The 25,053-nt window shown below is 45.6% G+C and overlaps 1 protein-coding gene across 4 annotated transcripts; it reads right to left on the bottom strand.

The window, feature by feature from the left end:
* Positions 1-747: 747 nt before the first annotated feature.
* On the bottom strand, positions 748-2,834 carry LOC103647455 (dormancy-associated protein homolog 3). 4 transcript variants are annotated; one of them, XM_020548502.3, is made up of 3 exons: positions 2,193-2,834; positions 1,861-1,981; positions 748-1,353 (listed from the first exon to the last, which is right to left on the bottom strand). In XM_020548502.3, exons 1-3 carry the CDS (start codon positions 2,485-2,487, stop codon positions 1,275-1,277), a joined length of 495 nt encoding a protein of 164 aa, XP_020404091.1. In that variant the 5' UTR covers positions 2,488-2,834; the 3' UTR covers positions 748-1,274. The 4 variants fall into 4 exon arrangements, with proteins under 4 accessions (XP_020404091.1, XP_008670216.1, XP_020404092.1 ...); XM_008671994.4 differs by having other exon boundaries at positions 748-1,282; XM_020548503.3 differs by having other exon boundaries at positions 1,861-1,975.
* Between the last annotated feature and the right edge of the window lie 22,219 nt (positions 2,835-25,053).

Below are 25,053 nucleotides of genomic sequence, written 5' to 3'. Positions count from 1 at the left end.
AAGCCCATAGAAAGCTAATTCAAACAGACGTGTATCACTTTTTTTTACGATTATCAACAAGCATGCATGGTGCATGCATGTACTGAAACGGAAAGAGAGAGGGAGAAAGATAGAACAGAAACAAGCATGTGAATATGTGATAAGGGAACTCATGTGAATATGCGAGGGGTTAGATAGAGGTTGGTTCCGCTAGCCCACCTCGACTTGCACCGCAGAATCACATGGGAACGGGAAGCACAAAGAAAGCAGAGAGCCATTACACTACCGTACTACATACACCTCCCTTGTACGAAGGCCAGAGACATCCGCAGCAGCCTCACCTAAAAGCTTGGCAGCGGGAAAGGAGCTCAATCAAGAGACGGACAGGTGACACAGCAACGCTGTGCCGTCGTCCCGTACTGGCCGGCAGGGAGCGAGCCGGAGTCCGGACAGATGAGATGAGAGGACGACAGCGCCGGTGTCTGCTGGATAAACGGCACGCCGATCTGACGTCGGGAGTGCGATGCGATGCGATGGACAGACCGAAAGCGCTAAACAATCAGCGGCGCCCATGACGAGAGATATTATTTCTTTGGTAGACAAGCCAAGATGCTAACGAAAAAAAGAAGAATTTCTAGTTGCTATCAGATTTTATACTCATTTATGTCATTAACTGATATATATATATAGGTATATTTTTTATGTGTATGACATATATAACTAGTGGCACGCAAAGAACGAGTATATTTTCCAATCGCATACAATTAATTGGCCCAGGAAAAAAACACGGTATGGCTGTTATTGGATAGTAGTATTGTCCAGAGTCCAGAACACTCAACCACGCATCCTTGCTGGGCGTGAACGTAGGATTCTATATACATTTTTACATGGCACCAGCAAACCATATACTTGTTGGACTACCCCTGTACAAAGCAGAGGGAGGCCTACTCGTACAGCAACAGCATTGCTACTACTAGCTAGTCATTTTTACAAACTTGTGTTGCACTTGCACACGGTGACATGCCGAGCGTAGTAGTACGTAGTAGCTTACAAAATCGGCAACACCTCGCAGGGGTGACATTTACAACAAGACACATAGTACACCGTTAACGTATGTATGTATATAGTAACTGGACACGTCACCAGAAGCTCTGAAAGAGATTGGTCGTTACATTACATGGCCATGGCCCCTCTGCCCCCTCCCTCCTTCAGTTCGCTAGCTGTGTTGATGGTGGTGGTGGGTTTCCTTGTGCAGTTCTCGTCTTGGCTTGGGCTTCAGAGGTCCAGCGAACTGATCACCACCCTGCAGCCGTTGGGAGGGAGAAGAAGGGGACACGCACATCAGATGATGTCAGATCAAATCCAAGCAAGATCCTTGCGTGTCCCTACTAGTCATTTTTTTGTAATTTTAGAGAACCAAGTAACATGCTTCCAACATATTTAAATATATTAAATATTTTATTTTCGAATAAATTAAAGATATAACTTAGATAAATACCATATGTAATTATAACATTAAAACTGTAGCAATTCCAGTAAACGAAAATATGAAACATAGCTACTCAGGTTTACTTGTAAATTAAACATGGCCAATAGATGAAGAATTCAGATTAAATACATAAACATAATTGTATAATTGTTTATATTAAATATTGCTATCAAAATAGCGGGTTGCGGGTTGAAATTTTCGGGTACTCCGATCCTAGCAGCACGTACGGTACGTTCAGAAATATATGTGGTACCACGCGATTACAGTGCGATAAACCAAGGTAGTAGTAGCAGATAGTAGATCATCATCATAATCATAAATATAATACATGTACAATACGTGCGTGTGAATGAATTTTATAAATTAGCGGGCCAGAGGATAGTGCTACGCACCAGTCGTACACGGTGGGGCTCCTCGGCGTGCCGGGGGCGTCGTCACCGCCGCCGCCGCCCATCCTGGCTTTCCCGCGCAGCTTCTTCGTCCAGCCCTCTCCCCTGGGCGTCGTCGCTGCAGCTAGCATCATGTCACGATGGCGACCGTGCAGAGAGATACAACAAAAATCAGCCGTGCTTCGTTTTTTTTTTGTTTCGGATCTACAGTATCATCTAGCTATCCCAAAGATTCATTCGGCTGGCCAAAACCGAAACACCACACACACACACACACAGACAGAGACAGCAAGAGCTGGGGGAAAAAAAGAGACATGGTGGCGCCAGCCGGTCACCTGCGCCGAAGGGCGAATCCGGAGCGCCGCTTGCGGGCGACGGGGACGACGGCGCGGAGCTGGACTCGCTGCGGGGCGACGTGACGACGGACAGCGCCGCCGGCCGCCGCAGCATGGTCAAGCTCCGCGTCACGGCGCCCGGAGGCGGCGCGGAGCCCGCCGCCGCCGCCGCCGCCACCGCCGCCGACGACGACGACGAGGGGGAGAAGGAGGCGTACTTGCGGAGCTTGCCGAGGCCGGAGTCCGGGCGCGGCCCGGCCACCGTGTCGTCCCACAGCTGGTTCAGGAGCCCCATATATGCACCGGTGCGTGCGCGTCCTACGTACGTGCGAAGTGGCCGGCCGGCGACGGCGTGGTGCGCGTTTTGCTTCGAGAGCGATGCTCTTGCTCTGTTTCCTTTGGTTCTCTTGTTTGATGTTTTCGTTGTCCTTGGGGCGAGAGGAAGAGAGGCGTGAGGTGTGCGGATCGAGATCTCTCTCCTTTGTTCCTTTCTTCTTGGAGGACCAAGGGAGCAGTGCAGTTTTATAGTCGAAATTTTGAGGGGTAGGGAGATGATCTAGGCGAGATATTTGGGGGGCCATGTGTAACACTGTAACTTGGGATTGTCAGTTTCTTTTTCCTCCGTGTCTTAAAACACTGTCTTCAAATACGCCATTTAAGTCATCTCTGTGACTTAAATATACAGCTCTACATCATGTTAAATATAAATACAGAGAACACTAATCTATGCTAATCTATTAAAAATTTAACGTGGACGATCACTCGAACTCATACCTCCCTGTTCTAGAAATTTGGAGTTAACCACCGGATCACATGTCTTAGTGTTTAGAAATAAACAATAATTATATTTAAATAAATATCTCAATATCTATTTATACGATATGTAACAACCATATCAAAGCATAGGCAACTAGCTAGTGATTCTCTGTACACAGACTTTCTTTCTTCTAGTCTATCCAATTTAGACTTTATGTGATCAAATGATGTTAGGATTGTTTAATATCTTTAATTTAGTAAGTTATAGACTTTATGCGGTTGTAATATTTTTGATTTTATGTGATCAAATATATGGGTCAGGTTTAGGCTGACACGGCTCAACAAAGACACAACGTGGTTTAGAGCCAAACTGGACCTCTGTTTTTATACTTCGGGCTTTACGACACGACCCAAAAGTTTTTGGACCTTCTTGACCCGAAGCACGACAGATTCAGGCCAGGCTGGGCCAATTCCCAGGACTACATGAGAGTTCGTGCATGTGGAGACTCGCCGGATTCTACATTTACATTTATTTAAATCATGTTTGTTTCAGATTATAATCTCTCCGGATTATATAATCCAGCGCAATAAACCAGCAATTAAACAAACAACTATATTATGGATTCAGATTATATAATCTAAAACTTAGATTATGATAATCTCATAATCTACTCAATAGTAGCTTATTTGAGATTATTTTTGGCAAAAATTTCACCATCCATGGTTATGTAAATAGAAATTACAATATATGTCATCTTTCTTTCCTCACCTCAATAAATAAAAAAAAGTAATGTTATCTTTGTGAATAATCTATATTTGTATAAGCTAACTTACCAAACAGCTACATATAAATTATAATAATCTAGTTATAATCAGGATCATATAATTTAGATTATAATTTATACTCTATTTTTATCGAATCGATTCTCACGTAAACAGAGGAGTCGATTGTAACGAACTGTCAGAAAACTTTTGATTGGCCGGGCTGGGTCTCACTCAGTGCCGGGCCCGCGCGACTGTGAGTTTCCTCGAGCAGATAAGATCAACTGCTGAAGGCCAACTCCAGGACGCCACGCGCTGGACGAGCCTGGCGCCCTCGTGTCGAGAAGAAAGCGTGGCATGCACCGTGCCCCACACCAACACGAGACAATGCACGGCACGGGCGCCTCTGGTCCAGCAGTTGATGAGATAATACATTTTACATAATAATTGATTAATATATATATATATGGTGCTATGGCATTTAAATTAAACTAATGATTGATAAACTATGTTTATGTGTTAAATTGGTTTATGTGAATATAATTGTGGGTTAAAATGATGAACATGTGTGAATTATTAAATTGATGAGTGATAAGGTGTGTTTACTTGGTGTTGTATTGATATGGTCTGTATGAGTATAATTATTATTTTCTATTGTTAAATTAGTTTAAAAATAACTAAAAATTGGTTATATACATATTGTTTTTCCTGTTCTTGCTCGCGAGCTAAACGAGCCAACTCCAGCTCGTAAACGAGCCGAGTCGAGCTGACTCTATGGCTCGTTAGCTAACGAGATGGGACGAGTTGGCTCGATATCCGGCTCTAATCCACACTCATGCAACTCTAAAATTTTATTCTAAGGCCCCATTTATTTTGTTGGAATTGAATTTCATTCTAATAATTATAATTTAGACAAAACTAATTAAATTAATATATTTGTTTATATTTGTTTATATTTGTATATTATCCTAAATCATATAAGAGATAGTTATAAACTACATTATGTTATAGAAAAGTAAGTAAAAGAGTGAGCTATAAATTATACATTAGAAAAGTAGCATATAAATCTATAGAATCAATTTCCATCTTTCACCCCATAAATTTGAGATATATTTAAATATACACTTTGGAAAGTTATGGAATGCCACATTCTAAAAAAATAGCATACTCCATTAGTTAAATTATAATTCCTCAAAATAAAAGGAAACATATATCTCACAAACTTCCACAGTCATATTCACACTGTACCAACTATCTTATATTCTACTGTTATTTATTTTCTATACCAACTATCTTATATTCTACTGTTATTTATTTTCACCTCTCTTCCCCTCAGCCTCCCACGACATCTGCCACCAGCCCCACCTTTGAGCTATTCTGTACGACAGACGTACAGAAACAAACACTGAAAATACCGTTAGACTGTCTGCAGCGGTCTACTCTTTCCCTCCCCTCCCCTAACAATGTTCACCGTTTAGGGGAAACAGTGTCCCCCTCCCCCCCCCACAACGGCGCGCCCTACGTGCTCCTCTCCGACGCCGTCCCCTTCTCTCTCACACCAGATGAAGCGGTGCACTGTTCACTCCCCCGCTCTTACTTATCGCGGAAGCCGTCGCCCGCGCCACACCGAGGAAAGTTCCCGGTCCACTTCGCTTCCTCTCGACGCTTCTGTCGAAGTCGGGTGAGATCGGGCGACGTGGCGGCGAATCTGCCGGCGGAAGGGCGATTCCGAGCTGGTCGAGGTCTGCGCCGAGCAGGACCAAGTGGAGCACGTCGAGTTCCTCAACACTCAATCCCGTTCACAGAGGAAGACAAAGCGCCCGCAAATCCGACTCCGCCGAGGCTCTTCGTCGCCGCATCCGTTCTTTTCCACTCAGACCCGCGACGGCATCCTCAGATCCGGAGTTAATCGCTTCGATTCGTCGTGTTGCGACCCAGATCTTACGTTCCTCAGGTACGACCGTCATCTTCAATCTGCTCTCAGGTTCATCAGTCATCCTTTATTTTTGGAATTTATACGTGCTTAGTTCCGTAGTTCACCGAAGGCGCCGATTCGAATACTAGCAGCAGCAGTACTGTACATGGATCTGCTCTACCGTTTAGGGTTTAGTTAACACACTTGAACAACCTTTCATTTTCTTCCTAAACATACATGTGCATGCTTCATCCCGGGTTTACCCGAATACCTCATACCTCAACCCTAAGTAATCCATGCTCATTATATAGTTCATAACTTCATTTGTTTAGTACATATGACGTCTTAATTAGTCCACATTTTTGTGTGCCTCATGTTCTATTTGAAGCAGGAGTTGTTAATGTTTTTTTGGAACATTAACATGTTTCCTTATTCAGGTGTTCTGATCCTACGGTACCCAATAATGGTACAATATATATGTGCTCTTTGAACAACCTAAAATTTCCTTCGTAAACAGACATGTGCATGCTTGATCATGGGTTAACCCGAATACCTCACACATGAACCTTGCCTAATTCATGGTCATTCTATAGTTCATAAATTCATTTTTGTAGTACATATGATGTCGGTGTTTTGGGTCCGACCGCGCACCCAGGGTTGCCCCTCGAGGTGCTTTTCGGAGTAGGATGGTGTTACCGACTGTAGCTCGATGGTTCGTGCCAAATGCACGAGAGACAGTGGACAGTTTTGTACAGGTTCGGGCTGCTTTGAGATGCGTAACACCCTATGTCCTGGCATGGATATGCCGTGTGGTGGATTACAAGGGGATCCTCTAGTTTCGAGGACGTTTAGAGAACTGAGTGGGTGGCTAAGTGGTGAGATATGATCTTGAAGGGGTGCCCCCTAGGCCTTATATATTCGACCGTGGGACGTTACATGCGGATATGATAACCACGTGTTCCTAAGTAATAGTGAACCGACTGAGTTTATCTTCCTATAACATCGCCGACTTATAATCCTTCGGCTTCGACGTCTGAGAGCGCTGCGCGGGAAAGTCGGATCAATGCTGCAGATAGTGTTTGAGTTCAGCGAACCGCATGGGCTCGAGTTGATCCGTTCTGTTGAAAGTTCCTCCCTGGCCCACGAAGGGATGGCCTCGCGAAGTAATGGGCCTGGGGCCTTCCGCGAGGCCTTCTTGCCTTCTAGTGGACCCGGGGGATATCTGTCCCCCACATATGACATCTTGATTACTTCATAAATTTGTGTGCCTCATGTTCTGTAAAAAGCAGGAGTTGTTAATGTTTTTTCGAACTTTAAGTGCTTTTCTTATTCAGGTGTTCTGATCCTATGTTACCAATTAATGGTACAATATATGTTTGCTCTTTCATATAGTTAATCAGTACATCATGAGAACTACAGGTTCTAATGCTATTCTTCAGCAATATTAGCATGTTAACATATACATCATCAGTATGTGAGAGTTTTCTGTGTTTGCATGTACTAAATTTTTTTGTTCAAGTATAGTCACATACAATGCTCACAATATTCTGTACAAAATGAGTCATGCTTCCATGAACATTTTATGTTCCTCCCATCAATATTAGTCATGGTTTCATTAACATTATATGTCTCTGCCTAGAATTTTATTCTTCAATTAGTGTACTTATTCATTCCATGTGCCTATATGCTTTGTAAGGGTATGCACTTGTTACTTCATATATTAATTGTTTGCAGCACATTTCATCATGGCATCCTCAACAGAAGAAAACATGAAGGCTTTGCTCAAAGTCCTTGTTGACTGTGCCGAGGATGCCACCAAATCACTGGGTGGTTTAGTAGATCATGCTTTAGACCACATGCATGATGAAGAGATCGTAGCTAGAACCTTGTTTGCCATCAAAGAAAGACTAGAATTGCTACAGCAAGATGCCTTAGAGGCAAAAGTGCAAGCATTTCCAGAAATTGCTAAGTACCAGGGGGATGACATAAGTCTTGAACCTACAACTCCGTCGACCCCTCAAACAGTTACTGATCGATCTTTTGATGAAGACGAGTTGTACTATCCCGAAGTCAGTGATGAGTGGTACTTCATCGATTCTGATAGGTCTACGCGCAATAGCTACTGGAATATTTATTAGCCATGTATTCCAGTTTAAGAGAGATGACATCCTTTTGAACTTATAAGTAGTCGTCTGCAGGCAACAATTGTTAGGTTGTGTGCTCTAAAACGACATTTCAGTTGTCATCTCTATTTCAGTCTTAGTGGTATGTAGTTCCCATAAGCAAGTTTGATGTAAGGATTTGTCTAGTAGTTTGTAGTATGATGACTCTGTTATCATGACGTTGTGCTGTTGCTAGTCAAACAGTTAATCACAACCTTTGATCATTATTGTGCTTATATAAATGCTTCGTCTGTTCTCATGTTTACCTTTTTATCCGACATATGATTGTTCATTATAATGTGCATTACATTCAGTTTACACCATTTCACTTCATTTCTCCCATGTGCACAAATCATAGAATGGACCCAGCAAACAATTCCACAAATTCTTAGGCGATGTCACACAATTCAACTGGTTAGGAATTTCCCAACCAACCACTGTTATGGCCTAGGGGCTTCATTCAGCAACATCCTATGGATCACAGCATGATAGGCAACATTAATTTTCCTAATCCATCACATGGTCCAACAACAATGTGGGCTCCCATTCAGACAGGAAATACAAGTTCCGAATCAACCATGCTTCTAGCCTCATAATCTACTGTATATTGGAACCATTACATGAACTTTGTCAGGAATCCTCTAGGTCCAGTTCAAGCAAATCCTTTTGCAGATTCGTTTCCAGGTTCAAATACCAGTACACCATTGCAGGGTTCAAATATAGTCCCTTCCTTACCTGTGAACTTGGAGTCCGATGCTGAACATAGTGTTTAGGACATCAATAGTCTTGTAAAGACTCCTGCACCTGTTAGCAAACCAAAGAAAACAAAGGAACAAAACTTTACTGCTGCTGAAGACCTTCTACTTTGCACAGCATGGTTGCAAATTAGCAGAGATCCTATTGTGAACACTGGACAAAGGAAGGAGGGACTTTGGGCATGAATAGAAAAAGGTACAACGACCAAAGGGACGAGTACCCTTGTAGAATTGAAAGTGCATTCATCCCTTTTGTGTGTTTTGGTGATTTGGATAACAACACATTTAAAGGTCTAACAAGTTTGCTAAGTGTTGAACAGGGAATTCAGTATGATGAACATACTTGAATAGTGTATAATGATCAGTGAACAAGGTTCAACACAAGGTCAAATAACCAGTGAGACAATGCAAATGGATATAATATGGTCTCTATATTGGTTTGAATATATGGACAAGTCCTGAGAAATCATTATGCATAAATATGATCATAATAGAGGTTGAAGTGATTAAGAGGATTGGTCAAGCCAAAGTGAATAAGATATGAGGAATCGTGAATTGGCTTGACCATATTACTATTAGTCCATATATGAATATATGAGAATCAAACTAGAGCTTGATTGATCTTAGCAGTTATATCTAGATGACATTCAAGCAAGGTTCACAATATTGAAGAAATGATTCTCTCAATGGATGCTCAATAGGATGTGACTCAAGAATGGCTTGATAGGGTGAAGATAGCAAGGAAAGGGTTTCGAGGAACTAAGCGAAGGTGAAGGCCAAGCGACGACTTGTAGACGAGGTACCATGGCTAAGGTGAAGAAGAGAGTACTTGCACTAAGTCGATGAACTAATCAACTATGAAGAGTTACAACATGTTGATGCATCAGTAAGGTGACTTGAAGCCATGATTTGAACTCATATATGGTGAAATTAAATGGCACAAGTCACAGGCTCGATTTGTGTTTGCTTCAAAAGGTGAGACAAAGATGTTTGTGATCCTTATGAAGCAACTCCATGGAGAAATCACACATGAGACACAAATTTCTCAAGGAGGTTACTTAATTATATTTTATTTAACTTGAGTATAGGAATCGTCGTACTATCAAGGGGGATCCAAAAAGAAGGTTGGTGTTGGTACTAAAGCTCAAAAATCCTTGATCCAAAACTTCCATTTTACCCTTGTTAATCCTTAGTGATAGTATGTAGTACAACCTTTTTAAGTCTATCTTGGCCAAAATTGCTCTCTAGAAAATACTAGTTCAGCCGGACACTCAACCGGTTTTTGTCTGATGGAAATAGGTTCAACCTGTTTTAAAACAGGTTCAACCGGTTTTTGCACTGTTCACCTTTTTTGGAAAATACTGGTTCAGCCGGACACTCAATCGGACACTCAACCGGTTTTTGTCTGGTGGAAACAGGTTCAACTGGTTTTAAAACAGGTTCAACCGGTTTTTGCACTGTTCACTTTTTTCTGTCAGTCTGTTGTGTCAGCCAAAAAGCTGCTGAGAGCACCTAGAGGGGGGGTGAATAGGTGATCCTGTAAAACTTAAAACTTAAGCCACAAAAACTTGGTTAAGTGTTAACACAATAATCGCCAAGTGGCTAGAGAGGAGTCTCAACAAAACACAATAACCACAAGAGATCAATCACAGAGATGGCACGGTGGTTATCCCGTGGTTCGGCCAAGACCAATGCTTGCCTACTCCACGTTGTGGCGTCCCAACGGACGAGGGTTGCAATCAACCCCTCTCAAGCGGTCCAAAGACCCACTTGAATACCACGGTGTTTTGCTTTGCTTATCTTAATCCCGTTCGCGAGGAATCTCCACAACTTGGAGCCTCTCGCCCTTACACTTGAAGTTCACAAAGAAGCACGGAGTAAGGGAGGGATTAGCAACTCACACAAGACACAAAGATCACAGCAAATACACACACACAAGACCCAGACTTAAGCTCAAAAGACTAGCACACTAGAACGGAGCTTAAATCACTAGAATGTCGAACAAGTGCGCAAGAATGGAGTATGAGTGATCAAGAGTGCTCATGGAATGCTTGGTGTGCTCCTCCATGCGCCTAGGGGTCCCTTTTATAGCCCCAAGGCAGCTAGGAGCCGTTGAGAGCAATCCTAGAAGGCAGATCTTGCCTTCTGTCGACTGGCGCACCGGACAGTCCGGTGCAGATATCCTTCCTTATTTGGCGAAGCCGACCGTTGGAGTCTGAGAGCCGTTGGCGCACCGGACACTGTCCGGTGCACACCGGACAGTCCGGTGCACCAATGTGACCGTTGGCTCGGCCATGCGTCACGCGCGGAATCCTCGGTCGACCGTTGCCCCGGCTGACTATTGACTCACCGGACAGACCGGTGCACCACCGGACAGACCGGTGAATTTTAGCCGTACGCCGTTAATCATCTCCCGAGAGCGACGAGTTCGCCTGTGAACGGCTCACCGGACAGTCCGGTGCACCACCGGACAGACCGGTGAATTATAGTCGTACACCGCCGTCGAAGTCCCGAGAGCAGCCTGTTCGCCATAGCCAGCCTGGCGCACCGGACACTGTCCGGTGCACCACCAGACACTGTCCGGTGCACCACCAGACACTGTCCGGTGCACCCAGACTGAGTAGACTTTGGCTGAACAAAGCCATCTCATTTCCAATTCAATTTTTCCTGTTTCCAGCACTTAGACACAATACATTAGTCCATAAAACAATGTACTAAGTCTAGAAACATACCTTTTTGACATGATTTGCACTTTGTCCACCACTTTGCATAGATTAGCACAAAAGCACTTGTGTTGGCACTCAATCACCAAAATACTTAGAAATGGCCCAAGGGCACATTTCCCTTTCAATCTCCCCCTTTTTGGTGATTTATGCCAACACAACATAAAGCAACTAGAACAAGTGCAATATCAATGCAAATGAATACTCAAAATTGTTTTGATTCAATTTTGACATATATGGATCATACTTTGCCACCACATGGTTTGTTTTTGCAAATCAAACTCAATTTCCTATCTCTAAGTCAAATCCACTTGTAGAGACATAAAGAGAGGTATTCCAAATGAAATTGATCAAGGATTTCAAAAACTCCCCCTTTTTCCCATAATCAACACTTTTCCCCACAAGAGGCCAACTTTTGACAAAAGAGACAATAAGAGAGTTTTGACAAACAAAAAGCTCTAATCTACCATTTTCAAAATTACTCAAGTGGTAGCTGATCCATCTATTGCTTTGGCCTTTATTTTCTCCCCCTTTGGCATCAAGCACCAAAACGGGATCAATCTTGGCCCCTAAACCCCATTGCCTTACCAAACTCTTCAAATAAGAACACAAAGGCAATGAGAGTACATGAGATGAACTTGGAATGAGTTACCCTCTCATCGGAGTGCAGTGGAAGTCTTTCATGGTCCAAGTCCACCTTTTCCCTTTCAAACTGAAAGGGAATTAGGCTTACACCTAGTTCCTAATTAATTTTGGTGGTTGAATTGCCCAACACAAATAATTGGACTAACTAGTTTGCTCTAGATTATATGTTCTACAGGTGCCAAAGGTTCATCTACAACAATACAAAATCGACTGTCCGGAATACCGTAGATTATTCCGGACAGGAGAAGCTTTTTGGAAAAACAGGCCAAGCGCGGACCGTCCGGGCCCTTGCGGCGGACCGTCCGCGACACAAGGATGACCCTCGGACAGAACCAATGCAAAAATCCGAGTCTGCACTATGGACCGTCCGGAGGATAAGCACGGACCGTCTGAGACCTCGCTCGGACCGTCCGGCCTCAGGCGCGGACCGTCCGGTAGGCAAGGTTCCGAAAAACCCGAAGGTGACGGGTTCGGAAGAATGAATTATAGCGGGCTCGCGGACCGTCCGGGGTGCACGACCGGACCGTCCGCGACTGGGTCTGTCTGACATCTGACGACGCATTAAATGCAATATAGTCGTTGATATAGCCGTTACTGCTGACCGTTGCATTTTCAGCCGTTGATCTACAGGGGCGGACCGTCCGGACCTGGCGGGCGGACCGTCCGCGCTCAGCAGAATGGAGTAACGGCTAGGAAGTGGTTGGTGGCTATAAATACAACCCCAACCACCTCCATTCACCTTACCCAAGCATTCCAACCTTCAACATTCAATACAAGAGCTAGCAATTCATTCCAAGACACATTCAAAGCCTCCATCTCTCCAAGTTTCACAATTGAGAAAAGAGATCATTAGTGATTAGTGACTTGAGAGAGAAAGTGATTCGTGTGTTATTTGTCGCTCTTGTCGCTTGGTTTTTGCAATCGTGCCTTCTTTCTTTATTCTTTCTTGCGATCAAAACTCACTTGTAATTGAGGCAAGAGACACCAATCTTGTGGTGGTCCTTGTAGGAACTTTGTGTTCCAAGTGATTGAGAAAAGAAAGCTCACTCGGTCCAAGGGACCGTTTGAGAGAGGGTAAGGGTTGAAAGAGACCCGGCCTTTGTGGCCTCCTCAACGGGGAGTAGGTTTGAGAGAACCGAACCTCGGTAAAACAAATCTGCGTGTCTCACTTCATTATTCGCTTGCGATTTGTTTTGCACCCTCTCTCGCGGACTCTATTATACTTCTAACGCTAACCCGGCTTGTAGTTGTGATTATTTTTGAGATTTTCAGTTTCGCCCTATTCACCCCCCTCTAGGCGACTTTCAATTGGTATCAAAGCCCGGTGCTTCATTAGAGCCTAACCGCTCGAAGTGATGTCGGGAGATCACACCAAGAGGGAGATGGAGACCGGCGACAAGCCCACTACGAGCCAAGGGAGCACTTCATCGGAAGAGTCCCGCACCAAGAGGAAGGAGAAGAAGAAGGACTCCTCCAAACGGAAGGAGAAAAGATCCTCTTCTTCTCACCACAAGGAGAAGAAGGAGAAATCTTCTTACCACAAGTCGCATCGGAAAGGCGACAAGCACAAGAGGATGAGGAAGGTGGTCTACTACGAGACCGACACTTCATCAACATCCACCTCCGACTCCGATGCGCCGTCCGTAACTTCTAAGCGCCAAGAGCGCAAGAAGTTTAGTAAGATCCCCTTACACTATCCTCGTACATCTAGACCTACTCCATTACTTTCCGTTCCATTAGGCAAACCGCCAACCTTTGATGGCGAAGATTATGCAAGGTGGAGTGATTTAATGAAATTTCATCTAACCTCACTCCACAAAAGTATATGGAATGTTGTTGAGTTTGGAGCATAGGTACCATCCGTAGGGGATGAAGACTACGATACAGACGAAGTGGCCCAAATCGAGCACTTCAACTCTCAAGCTACAACCATACTCCTCGCCTCTCTAAGCAAGGAGGAATACAACAAAGTGCAAGGGTTGAAGAATGCAAAGGAGATTTGGGACCTACTCAAGACCGCGCACGAGGGTGATGAACTCACCAAGATCACCAAGAGGGAAACGATCGAGGGGGAGCTCGGTCGTTTTCGTCTTCGCCAAGGGGAGGAGCCACAAGATATGTACAACCGGCTCAAAACCTTGGTGAACCAAGTGCGCAACCTCGGGAGCAAGAAATGGGACGACCACGAGGTGGTTAAGGTTATTCTAAGATCTCTCATTTTCCTTAACCCCACTCAAGTTCAATTAATTCGTGGTAATCCTAGATACACGCTAATGACTCCCGAGGAAGTAATCGGGAATTTTGTGAGCTTTGAATGTATGATCAAGGGATCAAAGAAGATCAACGAGCTTGACGAACCCTCCACGTCCGAAGCACAACCAGTGGCATTTAAGGCGACGGAGGAGAAGAAGGAGGAGTCTACACCGAGTAGACAACCAATTGACGCCTCCAAGCTCGACAATGAGGAAATGGATTTAATCATCAAAAGCTTTCGCCAAATCCTCAAGCAACGGAGGGGGAAGGACTACAAACCCCGCTCCAAGAAAGTGTGCTACAAATGTGGTAAGCCCGGTCATTTTATTGAAAAATGTCCTATATCTAGTGATAGTGACAGGGGCGACGACAAGAAGGGAAAGAGGAGAGAAAAGAAGAAGTACTACAAGAAGAAGGGCGGCGATGCCCATGTTTGCCGAGAATGGGACTCCAACGAGAGCTCCACCGACTCCTCCTCCGACGAGGACGCCGCCAACATCGCCGTCACCAAGGGACTTCTCTTCCCCAACGTCGGCCACAAGTGCCTCATGGCAAAGGACGGCAAAAGGAAGAAGGTTAAATCCAAATCCTCCACTAAATATGAGTCTTCTAGTGATGATAATGCTAGTGATGAGGAGGATAACTTGCGTACCCTTTTTGCCAACCTTAACATGGAACAAAAGGAAAAGTTAAATGAATTGATTAGTGCTATTCATGAAAAAGATGACCTTTTGGATTCTCAAGAGGATTTTCTAATTAAAGAAAACAAGAAACATGTTAAGGTTAAAAATGCTTATGCTCTAGAAGTAGAAAAATGTCAAAAACTATCTAGTGAGCTAAGCACTTGTCATGACACTATTGCCAACCTTAGAAATGAAAATGTGAAATTAATTGCTAAGGTTGATTTTAATGCTTGTAATGTTTCGATTCCCAATCTTAGAGATGATAATGATGATTTGCTTGCTAAGATTGAAGAATTAAACATGTCTCTTGCTAGCCTTAGAAGTGAGAATGAAAAATTGCTTGCTAAGGCTAAAGATTTTGATGTTTGCAATGCTACTATTTCCGATCTTAGAGACAAAAATGATATATTGCGTTCTAAGATTGTTGAACTTAATTCTTGCAAACCCTCTACATCTACCATTGAGCACACTTCCATTTGTACTAGATGTAGAGATGTTAACATTGATGCTATTCATGATCACATGGCTTTAATTAAACAACAAAATGATCATATAGCTAAATTAGATGCTAAAATTGCCGAGCATAACTTAGAAAATGAAAAATTTAAATTTGCTAGAAGTATGCTCTATGGTGGGAGACACCCTGGCATCAAGGATGGCATTGGCTTCCAACAGGGAGACAATGTCAAACTTAGTGCCCCTCCTAAGAAATTGTCCAACTTCGTTAAGGGCAAGGCTCCCATGCCTCAGGATAACGAGGGTTACATTTTGTACTCTGCCGGTTATCCCGAGGACAAAATTAGGAAAATTCATTCTAGGAAGTCTCACTCGGGCCCTAATCATGCATTTATGTATAAGGGTGAGACATCTAGTTCTAGGCAACCAACCCGTGCTAAGTTGCCTAAGAAGAAAACTCCTAGTGCATCAAATGAACATAGCATTTCATTTAAGACTTTTGATGCATCTTATGTTTTGACTAACAAATCCGGCAAGGTAGTTGCCAAGTTTGTTGGGGGCAAACACAAGGGATCAAAGACTTGTGTTTGGGTACCCAAAGTTCTTTTTCTAATGCCAAAGGACCCAAAACCGTTTGGGTACCTAAAATCAAGAACTAAAATTGTTTTGTAGGTTTATGCATCCGGGGGCTCAAGTTGGATACTCGACAGCGGGTGCACAAACCACATGACAGGGGAGAAGAAGATGTTCTCCTCATATGAGAAAAACCAAGATCCCCAACGAGCTATTACATTCGGGGATGGAAATCAAGGTTTGGTCAAAGGATTGGGTAAAATTGCTATATCACCTGACCATACTATTTCCAATGTTTTTCTTGTAGATTCATTACATTACAATTTGCTTTCTGTATCTCAATTATGCAAAATGGGCTACAACTGTCTCTTTACTGATGTAGGTGTCACTGTCTTTAGAAGAAGTGATGATTCAATAGCATTTAAGGGTGTGTTAGAGGGTCAGCTATACTTGGTAGATTTTGATAGAGCTGAACTCGACACATGCTTAATTGCTAAGACTAACATGGGTTGGCTCTGGCATCGCCGACTAGCCCACGTTGGGATGAAGAATATTCATAAGCTTCTAAAGGAAGAGCACATTTTGGGACTAACAAATGTTCATTTTGAGAAAGACAGGATTTGTATCGCATGCCAAGCAGGAAAGCAAGTTGGGTCTCATCATCCACACAAGAACATTATGACTAGTGACAGGCCACTTGAGCTCCTACACATGGATTTATTCGGCCCGATCGCTTACATAAGCATCGGCGGGAGTAAGTACTGTCTAGTTATTGTGGATGATTATTCTCGCTTCACTTGGGTGTTCTTTTTGCAGGAAAAATCTCATACCCAAGAGACCTTAAAGGGATTCTTGAGACGGGCTCAAAATGAGTTCGACTTAAGGATCAAGAAAATTAGAAGCGACAACGGGACGAAGTTCAAGAACTCTCAAATTGAAGGCTTTCTTGAGGAAGAGGGGATCAAGCATGAGTTCTCTTCTCCCTACACCCCACAACAAAATGGTGTAGTGGAGAGGAAGAATCGAACTCTATTGGACATGGCAAGAACCATGCTTGATGAGTACAAGACACCAGATCGGTTTTGGGCCGAGGCGGTCAACACCGCTTGCTACGCCATCAACCGGTTATATCTACACCGAATCCTCAAGAAGACATCCTATGAACTCCTAACCGGTAAAAAGCCAAATATTTCATATTTTAGAGTTTTTGGTAGCAAATGTTTTATTCTTGTCAAAAGAGGTAGAAAATCTAAATTTGCTCCTAAAACTGTAGAAGGCTTTTTACTAGGATATGACTCAAACACAAGGGCATATAGAGTCTTTAACAAGTCCTCAGGACTAGTTGAAGTTTCTTGTGACGTTGTGTTTGATGAGACTAACGGCTCTCAAGTAGAGCAAATTGATCTTGATGAGATAGGTGAAGAACAGGCTCCTTGCATCGCGCTAAGGAACATGTCCATTGGGGATGTGTGTCCTAAGGAATCCGAAGAGCCTCCACATGCACAAGATCAACCATCCTCCTCCACGCAAGCATCTCCACCAACTCAAAATGAGGACGAGGCTCAAGTTGATGAAGGAAAAGATCAAAGAGATGAGCCACCTCAAGATGACGGCAATAATCAAGGGGGAGATGCAAATGATCAAGACAAGGAGGATGAACAACCAAGGCCGCCACACCCCAAGAGTCCACCAAGCAATCCAACGAGATCACCCCGTCGACACCATCCTCGGCGACATTCATAAGGGGGTAACTACTCGATCTCGGGTTGCACATTTTTGTGAGCATTACTCTTTTGTTTCCTCTATTGAGCCACACAGGGTAGAGGAAGCACTCCAAGATTCGGATTGGGTGATGGCGATGCATGAGGAGCTCAACAACTTCACAAGGAACGAAGTATGGCATTTAGTTCCACGTCCTAATCAAAATGTTGTAGGAACCAAGTGGGTCTTCCGCAACAAGCAAGACGAGCATGGTGTGGTGACAAGGAACAAAGCTCGACTCGTGGCCAAGGGGTATTCACAAGTCGAAGGTTTGGATTTTGGTGAAACCTATGCACCCGTAGCTAGGCTTGAGTCAATTCGTATATTATTGGCCTATGCTACTTACCATGGCTTCAAGCTCTACCAAATGGACGTGAAGAGTGCCTTCCTCAATGGACCAATCAAGGAGGAGGTCTATGTTGAGCAACCTCCCGGCTTTGAAGACAGTGAGTATCCTAACCATGTCTATAGGCTCTCTAAGGCGCTTTATGGGCTCAAGCAAGCCCCAAGAGCATGGTATGAATGCCTTAGAGATTTCCTTATTGCTAATGGCTTCAAAGTCGGCAAGGCCGATCCTACTTTATTCACTAAAACTCTTGACAATGATTTGTTTGTATGCCAAATTTATGTTGATGATATCATATTTGGGTCTACTAACGAATCTACATGTGAAGAATTTAGTAGGATTATGACACAAAAATTCGAGATGTCTATGATGGGGGAGTTGAAGTATTTTCTAGGATTCCAAGTCAAGCAACTCCAAGAGGGCACCTTCATTTGTCAAACGAAGTACACTCAAGACATTCTAACCAAGTTTGGAATGAAGGATGCCAAGCCCATCAAGACACCCATGGGAACAAATGGGCATCTCGACCTCGACACGGGAGGTAAGTCCGTGGATCAAAAGGTATACCGGTCGATGATTGGTTCATTGCTTTATTTATGTGCATCTCGACCAGACATTATGCTTTCCATTTGCATGTGTGCAAGATTCCAAGCCGACCCTAAGGAATCACACCTTACGGCCGTAAAATGAATCTTGAGATATTTGGCTTATACTCCTAAGTTTGGGCTTTGGTACCCTCGGGGATCCACTTTTGATTTGATTGGTTATTCGGATGCCGATTGGGCGGGGTGCAAAATTAATAGAAAGAGCACATCGGGGACTTGCCAGTTCTTGGGAAGGTCCTTGGTGTCTTGGGCTTCAAAGAAACAAAATTCGGTCGCTCTTTCTACCGCCGAAGCCGAGTACATTGTCGCAGGCCATTGTTGCGCGCAATTACTTTGGATGAGGCAAACCCTGCGGGACTATGGTTACAAATTAACCAAAGTTCCTCTTCTATGTGATAATGAGAGTGCAATCCGCATGGCGGATAATCCCGTTGAGCATAGCCGCACTAAACACATAGCCATTCGATATCACTTTCTTAGGGATCACCAACAAAAAGGGGATATCGAGATTTCATACATTAATACTAAAGATCAATTAGCCGATATCTTTACCAAGCCACTTGATGAACAAACTTTTACCAAACTTAGGCATGAGCTCAATATTCTTGATTCTAGAAACTTCTTTTGCTAATTTGCACACATCGCTCATAAGTATACCTTTGATCATATCTTTTTTATATATGCTATGACTAATGTGTTTCCAAGTGTATTCCAAACCAAGTCATAGGTATATTGAAAGGGAATTGGAGTCTTCGGCGAAGACAAAGGCTTCCACTCCACTCTACTACTCACCCTTCGCCGTCGCTCCGCATCACTCTCCGTCTTTGGTATAATCTTCACTCATTTATTTTATGACCAAAGGAGGAGAAAGTACTTCGATGGGCTCTAATGATTCCGTTTTTTGGCGATTCATGCCAAAGGGGGAGAAAGTATGAGCCCAAAGCAAAAGGATCGCACCACCACCCTAATTTTTCAAATTAATGATTTTCAATTGGTAAATTTCACATTGGTATCTCTTTGTGTTCTAAAGGGGGAGCAAGTAGTATTTTTCAAAACTTGATATCTTAAAACCCTCTTGAACACTAAGAGGAGAATTTATTTGAGGGGGAGTTTTGTTTAGTCAAGGAAAAGCATTTGAAACAGGGGGAGAAAATTTCAAATCTTGAAAATGCTTCGCAAAATCTTATTCATTTACCTTTGACTATTTTGCAAAAGACCTTTGAAAAGGATTTACAAAAGAATTTGCAAAAACAAAACATGTGGTGCAAGCGTGGTCCAAAATGTTAAAAACAAAGAAACAATCCATGCATATCTAGTAAGTAACATTTATTGGCTCAATTCCAAGCAACCTTTGCATTAACATTATGCAAACTAGTTCAATTATGCACTTCTATACTTGCTTTGGTTTGTGTTGGCATCAATCACCAAAAAAGGGGAGATTGAAAGGGAATTAGGCTTACACCTAGTTCCTAATTAATTTTGGTGGTTGAATTGCCCAACACAAATAATTGGACTAACTAGTTTGCTCTAGATTATATGTTCTACAGGTGCCAAAGGTTCATCTACAACAATACAAAATCGACTGTCCGGAATACCGTATATTATTCCGGACAGGAGAAGCTTTTTGGAAAAACAGGCCAAGCGCGGACCGTCCGGGCCCTTGCGGCGGACCGTCCGCGACACAAGGATGACCCTCGGACAGAACCAATGCAAAAATCCGAGTCTGCACTATGGACCGTCCGGAGGATAAGCACGGACCGTCTGAGACCTCGCTCGGACCGTCCGGCCTCAGGCGCGGACCGTCCGGTAGGCAAGGTTCCGAAAAACCCGAAGGTGACGGGTTCGGAAGAATGAATTATAGCGGGCTCGCGGACCGTCCGGGGTGCACGACCGGACCGTCCGCGACTGGGTCTGTCTGACATCTGACGACGCATTAAATGCAATATAGTCGTTGATATAGCCGTTACTGCTGACTGTTGCATTTTCAGCCGTTGATCTACAGGGGCGGACCGTCCGGACCTGGCGGGCGGACCGTCCGCGCTCAGCAGAATGGAGTAACGGCTAGGAAGTGGTTGGTGGCTATAAATACAACCCCAACCACCTCCATTCACCTTACCCAAGCATTCCAACCTTCAACATTCAATACAAGAGCTAGCAATTCATTCCAAGACACATTCAAAGCCTCCATCTCTCCAAGTTTCACAATTGAGAAAAGAGATCATTAGTGATTAGTGACTTGAGAGAGAAAGTGATTCGCGTGTTATTTGTCGCTCTTGTCGCTTGGTTTTTGCAATCGTGCCTTCTTTCTTGATTCTTTCTTGCGATCAAAACTCACTTGTAATTGAGGCAAGAGACACCAATCTTGTGGTGGTCCTTGTAGGAACTTTGTGTTCCAAGTGATTGAGAAAAGAAAGCTCACTCGGTCCAAGGGACCGTTTGAGAGAGGGTAAGGGTTGAAAGAGACCCGGCCTTTGTGGCCTCCTCAACGGGGAGTAGGTTTGAGAGAACCGAACCTCGGTAAAACAAATCCGCGTGTCTCACTTCATTATTCGCTTGCGATTTGTTTTGCACCCTCTCTCGCGGACTCTATTATACTTCTAACGCTAACCCGGCTTGTAGTTGTGATTATTTTTGAGATTTTCAGTTTCGCCCTATTCACCCCCCTCTAGGCGAATTTCACAAACTTCCTTTGAGACTAAAACAAGCAAACTCAAGCAAACAGTTAGTCTCAAAGGGTCAAGTTGTAGCACAACTCCCCCTAAATATGTGCATCACTTGCACAAGGACTTGTGAGGTCCGGGGAGTGATTGTACAACTTGATCACCATAGTAAGCAACAAAATGCATAAGGAACATGATCAAAGGTATAAACACATGCATGCTGTAAATCAATCCAAGTTCCGCGAATCTAGGATATTTAGCTCACTACGCAGCCTGCAAAAGGTCTTTTCATCTAAAGGCTTAGTGAAGATTTCAGCTAGCTGGTTCTCGGTGCTAACATGAAACACTTCGATATCTCCCTTTTGCTGGTGGTCTCTCAAAAAGTGATGTCGGATGTCAATGTGCTTTGTGCGGCTGTGCTCAACAGGATTTTCCGCTATTCGGATAGCACTCTCATTGTCACATAGGAGTGGGACATTGCTCAGATTATAGCCAAAGTCCTGGAGGGTTTGTCTCATCCAAAGTAGTTGCGCACAACACTGTCCTGCGGCAACGTACTCGGCCTCAGCGGTGGATAGGGCAACGGAAGTTTGTTTCTTAGAGTTCCACGACACCAGGGACTGTGGGGGATAGATATCCCCCGGGTCCACTAAAGGAGTAAAAGACCTCACGAAAGGCCCAAGGGCCCAATAAATCGTAAGGTCATTCTTTCGTGGGCCTGGGGAGAAACAACCAACAAAGCAGAGCGACGTGAGACCGGATTGGAGCAAACCCAGACAGCCCACAACGTCGAGCGAGTAAATCGCAACAGAGACCCGACTTTCCCGCGCTGAAGCCCCCATGCAACGGAGCCATGCGAGGATAAGTCGGCGAGGGTTACGTAGGGATAAACTCAAGAGGTTCACTACCTTTTAGCTACTTGTTGTTATCATATCCACGTGTACTGCCCCACGGTCGAGTATATAAGGCCTAGGGGCACCCCTTCAGAACGATCGACCCTATTACTTAGCCACCCGCGTCAACTCTCTGTATTCTCAATTCGGAGAGCTCTCTTGTAACCACATTCACCAAACATACTCACCAGGACGTAGGGTGTTACGCATCTCTAAGCGGCCCGAACCTGTAAACCTTGTCTACTGTTCCTCGTGCAGTCAGCACGAACCATTTTGCTACAGTCGTCGACACCGTCCTACTTCTAAAAACACCTCGAGGGGCAACCCCGGGTGTGCGGTCGGACCCAAAACACCGACAGCTGGCGCGCCAGGTAGGGGGTGTGTCGACGATCCAAGCTAGCTCAATGGCCGTCACCTTCTACAGCAAGATCACCATGCGTCCCGGATCCGTATTCTGCTTCGGGACAATCTCATCTGTAGCGGATGAAGAGGGAACTCTACACCGCATTGCGGATCCACCGGAAAAGAAGTCTCCTCCAACAAACTCCGAAAATGTCGGAGAAGCGCCACCTCCAGCTCTCCGAAAAAAGATCGTCTCCGAAAAGTCGGGGGCCGAGGGCTCGCTGACCCGGAAGACTCCGCTGTCTACTTCCCCGACAAAAGAATGGACACGGATCGCAAGGAAGAAGGAAACCGGGGAAAAGCAAGTCGTTCTTTCCGTTCCTCCGGCCTCAAAGGAGAACGGAAAGAAAGTCGCCACGACAGCAGCACCATCCTACCCCGACGTCCTCTTCATCGGGAAAGTGGAGTCGCCCACCGTCTCCGACGACGAACCGACTGCGCCCGGAGAAGAACCGCCTCAATGAGAATCCCGCCGACGGAGGAACCGGCGCAGGAACGTTCGACGACATCACGCGGCCGGAGAGCGGGATCCGGAGCAGCCTGTCTCGCGAGACGAGGTCTCGGAGATAGGGGAAACTCCGGAAGAACGCGCTTACAGAGAACGAAGGAACTCCCGACGACGTGATCGCCGGCGGGCTCAAGAACAGGCCGAGCAAGACGCAAGGCAACGCCGAGAGAATCCATTCTTCGGGCGCAACCTGAATCCCGACTTCGCCCGAGCTATGAACACGCCGAGTGAAGTCGGAGGGGTACTGGCTCGGATAGCTGACGGACTTCCTCGGACTCCCGACGCCGAGGGCTACCGACGTCTGTTCACCCAGGCGCCAACCATCTTCTACCGCTCGCTCACCCGCCAAACGACCTACGACACGCCATCAACAGTCGCTGAGACGCGCGAAGCTCCATCAATGCTTCACGCGAACGGCGGCATGAGAACGAGATTCGCCGTCGGGAGGAGTACGACCGGGATCATGGCATCCCGACTCAGAGCCAGGCCACCAGGACTGAGTCGGCAACGGCCTCAACTGGCGGTACCACCCGGGGACGGTCGAGGAACCACAATCACAACTCCCCTCCCCGGGACAGACATCGTCCCCGACGACAGGAGGACACGTGCGGAGTGTCCGCTCTTACCCCACGCCTTAGGGCCATCCAATGGCCTCCCAACTTCAAGGTATCCAATGTCGACAAATATGAACCTAAGCAGGATCCAGGGGGTTGGCTAGCCGTCTACACCACCGCTGCACGAGCTGCCGGGGCATCTGAGGACATTATGACCGCGTATTTGCCCATCGTCATTGGGCAAGATGCGCTACAGTGGCTACAACATCTACCCCGACACTGCATCGACGACTGGGGAGACTTCAGTCGACGTTTCACCGCCAACTTCCAGTCCCTCTCCGACAAGCCAGCGCAACCGTGGGACCTCAAATCCATCAAGCGTCGGGGGGACGAAACTCTCCGGTCGTACCTCAAAAGGTTCCAGACCATGAGAAATCGTATCCCCGAGGTCACAGAGGCGGCCGTGATCGAGGACTTCTACAGAGGATCCAATGACTCGGCTTTCGTCCGAGCCATACTACAGAAGGCGCCGACTACCTCCGAGGAGCTCTTCCGGGAAGCTGACCTCTACATCACCGCCGACGAGCGGGCCCAGGACCTCATCGGAGGAGCAAAGCCTGCACCAGCAGCACCACGACGCGACGCGAACCAGCAACCCGACAAACGATGGGAGAAAAGGCCTCGCGAGGAAGTACACGCCGCCGGACCACCTGCCTCTCGCGCCCGAGGAGGACCTCGCGGAGGCGAACGAACGCTGGACGACATCCTCAACGCCCAGTGCCCGTACCACAAGGACATGCGCCACACTCTTCGTAACTGCCGGGACTTCAAGCACTCCGTCGGGCACGGCCGACCCTTCCAACATCTACCTCCTCCTCCGCCGAGGGGAGGACCAGATGAACCACGACAACCCCATCAGCAGGAGGAGGGAGGAGGAGGAGCTTTCCCGCGCGTCGACAGGGAGGTCAACGTCATCTTCGGCGGGCATGGGTCGCAGGAGAACAAAAGACAACAAAAGCTCAACGACCGCCAGATACTGGTGGCGACCACCGGTCCTCCCACCCCATACCGGTGGTCAGAACACCCGATCACCTTCACTCGGGAGGATCAATGGCTCAACTTCGACCATCCGGACAAATACCCGCTCCTCGTCGATCTGGTGATCCGAGAGAGCCGGGTGAAGAAGGTGCTAGTGGACGGGGGGAGCAGCATCAACGTCACCTTCCCCCGGACACTCCAAGGCTTGGGGGCTCACCTCAAAGAGCTCCACAAGTCGGACACTCCTTTCTTCGGCATCGTGCCGACAGAGGGGGAATACCCGCTGGGCCACATCTACATGCCGGTAACCTTCGGAACTCCGGAGAACTACAGAACCGAGTTCTTGAGGTTTGAAGTGGCGAACTTCGACTGCGGGTACAACGCCATCATCGGAAGGCTGGGATTGGCCAA

The sequence above is a fragment of the Zea mays genome, chromosome 2 (assembly GCF_902167145.1).
Source record: "Zea mays cultivar B73 chromosome 2, Zm-B73-REFERENCE-NAM-5.0, whole genome shotgun sequence".
In the NCBI taxonomy this organism is placed as follows: Eukaryota; Viridiplantae; Streptophyta; class Magnoliopsida; order Poales; family Poaceae; genus Zea; species Zea mays.
This window is presented reverse-complemented; position numbering and strand designations above follow the sequence as displayed.